General features: G+C 46.4%; 1 protein-coding gene across 2 annotated transcripts in view; it reads left to right on the forward strand.

Moving 5' to 3' along the window:
• Positions 1 to 10,896, forward strand: part of LOC138971758 (uncharacterized) — a 29,523-nt gene extending 18,627 nt beyond the window's left edge. For both annotated transcript variants that reach the window (XM_070344558.1, XM_070344567.1), the window contains 3 exons: positions 7,401 to 7,988; positions 9,227 to 9,505; positions 10,668 to 10,896. In XM_070344558.1, the coding sequence (XP_070200659.1) occupies positions 7,534 to 7,988; positions 9,227 to 9,505; positions 10,668 to 10,878 (945 nt within the window). In that variant the 5' untranslated portion in view covers positions 7,401 to 7,533 and the 3' untranslated portion in view covers positions 10,879 to 10,896. The remainder of the gene's footprint in view (positions 1 to 7,400; positions 7,989 to 9,226; positions 9,506 to 10,667) is intronic.
• Positions 10,897 to 11,213: the final 317 nt, after the last annotated feature.

Here is an 11,213-nt window from a genome sequence, read left to right on the forward strand (position 1 = left end):
ACCGATTTTTTTTTTTTTCGGGATCTTTTGTTTTCTGTATGCGGTCAGTAGGCTTGAGGCTTGGCTAGCAAGGCAAGGCAAGTTTATTCCAATAAAACCCCGTGAGGGTACATGGAAAATTAAAAAGCACAATAAAAACACATTTCATTCAACATCAAATAAGAGGAACTAAAACAAAAAGAAATCAGACTATGTACAGAAAAGGGAGTTGAGGGGTGAGGGGGAGCAAAAACAATACAAAAACAATTCAACAATAATAATAATAAATAATAATGATAATAATGATAATAATATTAGGTGTTACAGAAAGAGTTATATTGATTTGTCTTTTTCTCCGCCTGTCTCTTTGTCCACTCAATCAACTTATTTTAACCACACTTGTTAGCAGTGCCTTCTCAGCTGGTGGCAGTGAGAATGGTAAGGACGGGGGTGTTTTTCCTACCTCGGAGGAATTTCTTGTTGTAATCTGCTTTCGACTTACGTGGACAGGCGGCTTAACAATGTGGGAGTGCTGGACGAACATGGTCAGGTTTACTTCGCGAAACTTTACTTTTCACTGATCTTTCTGTGTGTTTAGGTTTCCATTTGTGTGTGTATGAGGTGGAGGTGCGTGCGTACATGTGTGTGTGTGTGTGTGTGTGTGTGTGTGTGTGTGTGTCCGCACATGCGTGCCAGTGTGCGCGCGTGCGTCCCCAGACTGAGAGGTCCCCCCGGACAAGAATTTTAACTTTTTCAAAGAGAATAAGATTTTTAACAAGATTTTTTTTTAAACATTACCTTGGGTTCTCGAGACCAAAAACAACAAGAAACTTTTGTTTTTAAAGTGTCACGCGTGTGCGTGCAAAGATCGATATAGGAGCTGGTCGTAAAAAGTTGTTATTTACGTGTCAATCTTTGCATGACATGCGCATCCCAGCGCATCCTCAGGCCCTACGGTCTGGATTCCTGCATCTTCTCACTTTACACATACAGGCTGTTTTAAAGGACGTGACATAGAAAGGACGTCTGGCTGGTTTTCGTGGCCCGGAGGGAAAATAACACATGCCTGCGCAGCCAATCACGTAACGTGATCATTAAAACCCTGCTTCCCCCCCCCCCCCCCCCCCCCCCCCTCCGCCACCGCCATTCCCTACTTCCTAGTGCAAATAGACAGTCCGCGCTGCGTGTTCCATCGCAAGATAGTATCTCGAGCAAGGGTAAAAAAAACCAATTGTTGTTTTGTCTTGTTTTCGAAAAATAAATGCGTAAATTAATTTTACATAAACACCTTGCTTTTACTGGGCAATTCCTTCAGCCCCCACCCCATTTCGTTCACCAATTTAAAACGGTTTATTCTACTGACTTGGCTGACAACACGATGGAGACGATCAGTAACTGCAATTTATACACCACCCCCACCCCCCCCCCCCCCCTCCCCGCAACCCTTTGCACGCCACCTCCCAATAAAGTAGAACGATTATTGTTCACAAAAGAAGTGTATTGCATATACCTCTACGTCATTTATTCTTATTCATGTCATTGCTGTTGTTGCTTTTGCGGGTTTGTTGTTGTTGCTGTTGTTGTTGTCGTCGCTGTCGTCGTTTTCTTCTATTTCTGCTACCATCGCTACTACAACGACGACTTATACTGCTGCTGTTGCCTGCTACCGCTCCTGCTGTTGTGACCATTTCTGTGACAGTGACCCCCACCCCTCACACACACAAACACACAAACACACACACACACACACACCTTTTTTTTAGAACTGATTTTCTGATATTTTTAAAGGTCTTAAAAGCGGGGGGGGGGGGGTCCACTCTAGCAGTAGCAGTAACAGCTGGTACATCTGATTAAAATCAGATCTTAAAAGGGAGGTACATTTACAGAGGTTATGAACAAAACATTTGAGAAAGTAGGTTCTTAAAAAGGGGGGAGGCAAATTGGGGGGGGGGGGGTTAAGAGGGGGGTTCCACTACTGTACTTTTATTACTACTTCTACCAAAGAGTGTATCCCTACGGAAAGCCTGAGGGTTCACTTCGGGCTAAAAGTGATGCCAGACCTTCCCGCATTCCAGCTAGTCGTCCCTCCACTGACCGAGTAAACTTTCTCACTGCCACCTCGGAAGCATTGGCAAGCAAGGCAAAAGCTAACTAATGTGCAGCTTCTAATGGTTATCATTCTCGTAAAAAAAAAGATACACTCTTTGCTTCTATTACCACTGCTGCGTTTGATTATATTGCGCGTCATGTCGTTTTTGTTGTGCAATAAAACTTACCTGTGATGCTCTCAATATGACCCAAGGCCACGACCTTAACCCCCCCTCCTCCCCCCCTCCCCCACCCTACTTTTAAAGCCACCAACCCGCCCCCCTCCATCATCTTCGAGCCAACACAGTTTTGACAGCCATAGTAACTGTAGGTAAAGTAGCAGCATCCCCCTCACCCCACCCCACCCCACCCCCGCTTGTGTTGCATCCTTGCTCGTTCTGTACTTTGTTGTTCGCTTTTCCTTGGGAGATGCTAAAACCACTGACGTCATTAGCGCGATCAAAACGAAGATACAGCCTTACACTGATTTCTCATAAATATTCATGAGTATGTTGGTAAGTGAAAAGAATGTTGTTTACTGCACACGGAAAACTCGTGTTTTTGTGCTTGTGAGGTATTTGTTGTTATTGCTTTCGAGATTTTGGTTGGAAAACATGGCCGAATGGACGTCATAACAAAAATGAATGTTTGCACGAAGAACGAGCTAACACGAAGAACATGCATCATTCAAGTCTTCGATCGTTACACGTAACGACGCACTTACCAGTCACGCTTCGTTTCATATAACATTATCACCATATCCGGACTTGCCAATTTAACCGTAGCAGTCATAAATCAAATAGGCTTCAAAAACGGCTTCCCTGCCTTGCTTTAAATTATTAAATCCAAAAACAAATAGACTGCCAACGTTCCATAATTATTCAGAATCAAAAAACCAAGAAAGGTATGTTGTTGGAACGTTACATTATGACAATTAGGTGGGGTTTTTGTAAGTTCAAACTTTTTGTTTAAAGTGTTGTATATTCAGCATTAATTTTTATTGTTGCTGGGACGAAGATCAATGACCTTAACGGGCGGGGATGTAGCTCAGTCGGTAGCGCGCTGGATTTGTATCCAGTTGGCCGCTGTCAGCGTGAGTTCGTCCCCACGTTCGGCGAGAGATTTATTTCTCAGAGTCAATTTTGTGTGCAGACTCTCCTCGGTGTCCGAACACCCCCCGTGTGTACACGCAAGCACAAGACCAAGTGCGCACGAAAAAGATCCTGTAATCCATGTCAGAGTTCGGTGGGTTATAGAAACACGAAAATACCCAGCATGCTTCCTCCGAAAACGGCGTATGGCTGCCTAAATGGCGGGGTAAAAAACGGTCATACACGTAAAATTCCACTCGTGCAAAAAACACGAGTGTACGTGGGAGTTTCAGCCCACGAACGCAGAAGAAGAAGAAGAAGAATGACCTTAACGTTTTATTTTGTTAAACGTTCCAATAACATTCCTTTGTCTTTTTTAATTTTAAATCATTATTAGCATTATTTAATCTTGACAGCAGCTGAATAAAGCGGCGATTGCTTTTTGGGATGTAAATACATGATCACAATATAAACTTAGCTTGTTGTGTGGTCCCAAGTGTTTTTGTTGTACTACAAGTGTCACCCCATGTTTCCGGAATAAAATATGTTTTAACCAAAGGCCTCGCGGCTTAATTGTAAACTATGATCTGTCGTAGTAAGGGTTTGATCTTCCATAAAACGTAACTTCCCCGTTTGGATTTAAAAGCATAACTACACTAAGTGTAGGCTAAGCTTGGTGCGTGGTACCAAATGTTTGTGTTGTATACTCAACGTCAAACGCATAGCATATTAACTCTACCTGTCCCTGTTTTCAATTTCTTCCCGAGGTGGATCTGCGGGTCGCTTCGTTTTTGCAGTTTTGCGGACGTGTGTTCTGGTCTGTGGGTTGGTCCGCGTGTCCCGGGTGTGAGGTGGGTGGTTCCTTTGAGGTTTCGGTTGGCCTGAGGGGCCAAAATATGAGGTTGTGTATCGATTGGACATTGGATTTCCCTTCTTTGAGCCATGTGACGTCAGAGGCCTACAGAGCTTCATAATTATTTGGGCGTTTCAGGTTGGCCGAGGCTTCGGGGGAGCTGCTTGCTTCGTGTTTGGGACGCGCGGATGGACCCACAGATCACGCACGTCTGCCGGACTGTACAGGTGAAGCGATTTGCGGATCTGTCTCGGGGGGGGGGTTGGAGACGGAAGACGACTTTTGGCTCCCTCATATTGCGGGCAACACACAACTCCAAGTTTTGCCGCGGCCGGGTTCGGGCCCCTCTCGAGGTTCACTCGGCTCTGTCGCACACGCAGCCGCCGGCCGGGTCGATGTGCGCGGGGCGGGTGGTTTCGACGTGTCCTTTGGGGATGTGGGTTTTTTCCTCGGTGCAGGGAATGAACCTGGCGTGCCACCATCCGCGACGGTGCAAGTTCTGCCTGCTTCCCGCAGCTGTGCCGTGGACGGCTTGGGCATCGCAGTGGCAGGGTGGGACCGGGCGTGTTGGTTGTCTCTGCTGTTGACCCCACGGGCTGGCTCGGTGAGCTCGTCCTGTCTTGGTCGCGAGACGGGGTGGCGGCTGGTGTGTGCAGCAGTTGCTGACACTGGCGGTGCAGAAAGATGTAGCGGTTGAATTGATGTTTTGTTTGATGTTCGTGAGTTTTCCGTTCCTTTGATTGTGTTCTGAACAGGGTGTTGCGATAATCAAATATTCTAATGTTAATTGAAGGAGTTAAATAAACTTTTGAAGTTGCAAAAAAAAAAAAAAAAAAAAAAAAAAAAAAAAAAAAACTCTACCTGTCCCAATGTCACGTTTTATGGGTCAAATGAATGACCTAAAACGGTCAATTACTGCTAACTGACTAACCACACCACGATCCACTCTCGCAGTCACACACAAAAGTTAGAATCAACAAAAGTATAAGTTCTAGACGTCTGTTTTTATACACTAACTCTCCACCTCCCTCTTCTCGACCAAGTCGTAAAACAAAAATAACTGACAAAAGCCAGTTAAAGTTTATAAAATAATAAGAACACGCTGAACCGTGTAAAGTTAGAAAACACTTAGCTGCTCTGTAAAAAGTCTTAGCCTGTACAGCTAGGCGTTAACACTCCACGTTGTCACAACTCAAAGTTCTTCATAAAGGGTTGGAAAGATGACAAGGTGGGGGGGGGGGGCGTTTACGCATAGGTCCATTCGATGAAACGCAGTGGCGCAGTGGTGCATACAGGTGAAAGTCGCAGCAACACCAACAACAGCCGTAGAACAGCAACCGTACAGCAAAGGAACAGCAAGAGTGTAGCTCGTCTCCAGCAAACGTGTAGCCAAAGTGTAGCACGTCTCCAGCAAGTCTCCGGCAACCAGATAGCAACTGGGTAGCAACCGGGTAGCAAACCTCCAGCAAGCTGAAACAGAGTAGTTGGTGCAGTGACCACATTTAAACATATCTAACTTTCCCCTTCAGCGAGCACGTGGTACCTGCAAGAATAGACTTTTAATAACAACTCAAGACATTTTTCCTCCTCTCCGTATCTGCAAAAACCATATACAGATCACAATTTAGCGTTATAATGAGCAAGTTATACGCTATCATGGAGAAACAAAACAGAGTTTACATTTCACAGACATTGACCGGTCACCAGCGTAAAGTAACGGCTAATTACCTCAACAGCTCGAAAAACGTAGCTCTCCCAAGCAAACCTCCCCCGTCCCGTCGTAAAAGACCTCCTCATTCAGCCATAAGTGAAGATGGCTGATACCACCTAAACACGCATTTACTTGTGTATCTCGTCTAAAGTCGGGGTAAAACCAATCAATCAATCAATATGAGGCTTATATCGCGCGTATTCCGTGGGTACAGTTCTAAGCGCAGGGATTTATTTATTTTTATTATTTTTTTTTTATTTATGCAATTTATATCGCGCACATATTCAAGGCGCAGGGGTTTATTTATGCCGTGTGAGATGGAATTTTTTTTACACAATACATCACGCATTCACATCGGCCAGCAGATCGCAGCCATTTCGGCGCATATCCTACTTTTCACGGTCTATTATTCCAAGTCACACGGGTATTTTGGTGGACATTTTTATCTATGCCTATACAATTTTGCCAGGAAAGACCCTTTTGTCAATCGTGGGATCTTTAACGTGCACACCCCAATGTAGTGTACACGAAGGGACCTCGGTTGTTCGTCTCATCCGAAAAACCCGGGAACATGTCCCTTATGGCTTTGCCGTGAGGGCGTAAAACTTAAATTTCTCTCTAAGAGTCGATGTGTAATATTCCACTGAGACTCCATTCTATACATTGTTCATTGCGTTTTTGCAAATAAACACGCGGACCACTTGGTTTAAACGAAATTTTATTCAAAATACGTGACATGAAAAAAATTGACAGTACGCAAGGAGGACCACTTTGCTTCCGGGTTGCTAGCGGAATGGTAGGCCTACTTTGTCCGTGTACGGTCGGGGCGAGTTGCCATGGTGACTGGACCGTGTCCGCGCTTTTAACTAAAAGTGTCCCCGTGTCATCGTCTGCTTGATTTGCTCCCAAGACTCTGGTCAGTGAGTGACACAAGCCATCTGACATTTGTCGGGTGTCACCTCCAGTCACCCCGCCACGCACCCCTCTATAGCTTTCACATTGATCACCTTTCACTGTCGACACAAACCGGCACGGTTGGCCTAGTGGTAAGGCGTCCGCCCCGTGATCGGGAGGTCGTGGGTTCGAACCCCGGCCGGGTCATACCTAAGACTTTAAAATTGGCAATCTAGTGGCTGCTCCGCCTGGCGTCTGGGATTATGGGGTTAGTGCTAGGACTGGTTGGTCCGGTGTCAGAATAATGTGACTGGGTGAGACATGAAGCCTGTGCTGCGACTTCTGTCTTGTGTGTGGCGCACGTTATATGTCAAAGCAGCACCGCCCTGATATGGCCCTTCGTGGTCGGCTGGGCGTTAAGCAAACAAACAAACAAACAAACTGTCGACACATTGACATGACCTTTCGAGGCAAACCATTCACGTGACCTTTCAAAGTTAAACTATTCATACGATCTTTATAATTTAGAAAATCCACTTTTGGCTTGAAGGTGTTTTGTATTGTATTTGTGTTGTTGTTGTTGTTGTTGTTGTTGTTGTTGTTGTTGTTGTTGTTGTTGTTGTTGTTTTGGGGGGTCTTCAACAAAATAATAATCTTGCAATAGTTCGGAATATTTTGAATATTTTCTTTATTTTCGCCTTGTACGTGTCTGACTTTGCCACGTTAGCTACGATGAACCAATCAGTTGGTCAGGGAGTCAATGGGTGTTTGTTTGTCTCTGCAGATGATCGTCAGCTGTAGGGAAACGTGTTTCAAGAAACCACAACGCTACGTCAATGAACACTTGAAGACGAGCGCTTCCTAAGTCACCTGCACTCTATCCATCACCCCCTCCCTCCCCTCTCCCCCCAAGCACGATGCGGTATGTAGGCGTGCTGATGGGTGTGGGCATCCTGGCGTGCTGGCTGGGCGTGCTGGAAGGCCAGGGAAAGTTCTCATGGATGTGGTACGACCACTTCGACGAGATCGACGACCACATGCGCACCGTCAACGCCGACAACTGCCAGTCCAAGTCGCGCGAGGAGCTGGTGCTGCGCGCCGACACGGTGTCGCAACTTCCGGTGTACAACCAGCAGTTGGACCGAATCTGGTACCCCAACCGCACCGCGCTCATCCACCTGCACCACATGGCGCTCAACCGGGCCTTCTTCTACTCCTACATCCTGCAGAAGATGAACGACTCGCAGTCCTTCTACATCCAGCCCAACTGGCTCTACATGTACATGTCGGCCGCTGCTGATGTCAACGCCAACCCTTACGGCATCAACGGCAGCGCCTTCTACTTCGACAAGGACTGCCACTACCCAAACTGGTTCGTAGCACTTTTTGAATGTATCCTTTGCCTTGCCTTGCCTTGCCTTGCCTTGCCTTGCCTTGCCTTGCCTATCACCATTCAAGGCTCCCCACAGACGCTCCCCCTAGAGGGTCCCAGGACCGCTGACCTTAACTCATTGTCTTCCAGGTACGGATATATCCGTACCCACTCATATGGCTCTATCTGACCTGGTACGGATATATCCAGCAGACTGTTAGCTTCAGTCGCTTACTGTAACGTCGATCTAACGCATGCATTCCAGCGTGTTGATACACAGTTACTACAATTCTGAGTGACCTGCCGCAGCACAGTTGTTCTCGGAAAAAAAACATTGGTCAACGTAGGTGGGGTAGAAAGTGTTTTAAGGCATTTGGGGTTCCTCGGTACATTTTTAGATGACAACTTTTGTCGGAAGACATGGAGGTTCATATTCTTGCTTTTAGAACAACATTCCTCGTCAACACAGGATCTTTAGAGCACTCATTTTAACGCAATGTCGACTGTTGGAAGATCATTAATTTCTAGTACGTTATTTCGGCTTCTAGTGTGCAAAAGGACTCAGGGACGCACAATTTGGAGAGACCTGCCATTTTAGTGCATCGTGTGACTAATCTGACCAGTGTCTCAAGTTACGAACAGTACCATTGTCCCTCTAACAGTCTCACTAACGGTATAAATGTCTCACTTACAATAGCCACGTCTCACTAATAGTACATTGAAACCGCCCTTGAATGCTTCCAATTTAAGACTTCCCCCTTTTTAAGACCAAACATTTTAGGATTTTCTGTTCCTAACCTCTGTAAATTTACCTCCCTTACTGTCCTACTCTGGAAGCTTTAATAATACGAGACTTTTTAACGCGCACATATCTCACCACAAGGCTACTCAAGGCGCACTCATACACATTCTTTCGCATAAACAACTGAATCACACTCATATACACTTACGCATAAATTACATGAAGATGACAAGGCAACAACACAAACAGAGACACGGAGAAGAAAAGAAGGTTTCCACTGTATCGCAAAATAATGCACATGTCCGCCCAACAGGTAGGAGACTGTTCCGTTCAACAACACCATCCCGCTGTTCGGGCCCAAGGCTTGGCGTCACGACGACTACCAGGACCAGCTAGTGTCTCACGAACCGGACCACTGTCCAAAGATATAAAAGACACAGATCTAAGCACTGTCCCTCTAACAGTCTCACTAACGGCATCAATGTCTGCCCAACAGGTACGAGACTGTCCCGTTCAACAACACACTCCCGCTGTTCGGGCCCAAGGCGTGGCGTCACGACGACTACCAGGACCAGGACAACTACCTGAGGGAACCCACGCGCCAGGCGGTGATGGTAGCGGACCTGGGGGCCGGTCGAGGCATGAACTACACGCACTCGCAGTTCAAGATGAACCCCTGGTACACCAAGTGGCTCCCAGACCTCCGCGGAGACCTCGACTCGCTCATGAAGTTCACCTACAACATCGGCATCAAGTACAGCAACGTGACGGGAAAGTGAGTATTATATAATATCCGGGTGTTTTTTTCTCAGTCTCACAATTTTTTTGTAGACACCTCGGAGTCTGTTCGTATCAGGTACAGCAACAAGACTGGGAAGTAAACATTATCCGGGTTTTCTCTCAGTCTCAGCGCAACTTTTTTTTCTTTGACACCTCAGAGTCTGTTTGTATCAATAATAGCAAAGAGACGGGGAAGTAAGCATATATTACCCGGGTTTTCTCTCAGTCTAAAAACAAATGTGTAGGCACCTCAGAGTCTGTTCGTATCAAGTACAGCAACGCGACGGGGAAGTGAGTAGTATCCAGGTTTTTTCACAGTATCGGCACAACTTTTTCTTTTAACACCACCGAGTCTGTTTCTATCAAGTACAGACATCGAGACTGAAAAGTAATTATTATCCAGGTTTACTCTCAGTCTCGGCGCAATTTGTTTTGACACCCAAAAGTCTGTTCGTATATCAAGTACAGCAACGCGATGAGTTTTTTCTCAGTCTCGGAGCAACTTTTCTTTTAGACGCCTCAGAGTCTGTTAGTTTTACGGTGTCAATACTCAAAGAGCCTTGGGATTAGGTGCACGAAGCAAAAGTGGCTGCCACCTAACTGGACCAATTCAACACCGCGGCTGCCTCCCACCCGGTTGGTAACTTTCTCGTGCCCCTCGGCTCAGGGGTGCTGTTCGCTAGAATAGCGCCATTTTGCCATTCCCATTCATTAATTACTCTGCTGATTGCACAGCATTACAGTAAAAGATGGCCAACACAGGAAACCCGTGTAACTTGCAGCTCGGGGCTTGGGGATCAGTCGGAATCAATCCTGGACTGCTTCCTTTAAAACGGAAGTGTTTTGAAATGTTCAAAATTTTTATTTTTTTTATTAGGTTCACGGGAAAAATACTTGTCATGAGTAAGTGATTGGCACAACATTGTGCGGTTCATGTCCGCGCGCGCGCGCGCGTGTGTGTGTGTGTGTGTGTGTGTGTGTGCGTGTGTGTGTGTGTGTGTGTGTGTATGCATGTGTGTGTGTTATTTTTTGTTCGTGCGTGCGTGCGTGCGTGCGTGCGTGCGTGCGTGCGTGCGTGTGTGTGTGTGTGTGTTGGCAGGTTTATAAACGTCGATATGTGTGATGTGTATTGATGAAGTATCCGCGTCGTTTGCCAGGTTCATTAACGACGATTTTGTGGCCTCCCCGTTCTTCGGGCCATCGTCGCCGTCAGCCCTGACAAAGGACGAGCGGATGCTGCCCGTGATGTTTACACAGCCGTACTTCGACTGCGGGAGGTCCAACAAGTGGATCGTGTCAGCCGTGTCCCCCGTGGTAGACTACATGCCGCGTTACTCCAACTGGACTCATCTCAGGAGACAGAGGTAGGTAGTCATGTAGCCCAGTAGTACTATCAGGTGGTCTTGTGGTCCTGTAGTAATGCAGTCCTGTAGCCCTCTGTCCTGTAGTCCTGCCGTGCTGTACACTACCTGCCGCTGTACTCTAACCAGACTCATCTCAGGAGACAGAGGTAGCTAGGTAGTCTTGTATTTCTGTTGGTAGTCTTGTAGCACAGTGAGTCCACCCCCGGCCACCCCACCCCTACCCGGTTTTAAGACTTCCAACAATCTGACAAAATGAGGTTTTAAAATGGAGGGAGTCTTAAATGGGGTAACGTTACAGAGGTCATCAATAGCAATTCTGAGAAAACGTGGTCTTAAAGC

This window comes from Littorina saxatilis, linkage group LG1 (genome assembly GCF_037325665.1).
Source record: "Littorina saxatilis isolate snail1 linkage group LG1, US_GU_Lsax_2.0, whole genome shotgun sequence".
In the NCBI taxonomy this organism is placed as follows: domain Eukaryota; kingdom Metazoa; phylum Mollusca; class Gastropoda; order Littorinimorpha; family Littorinidae; genus Littorina; species Littorina saxatilis.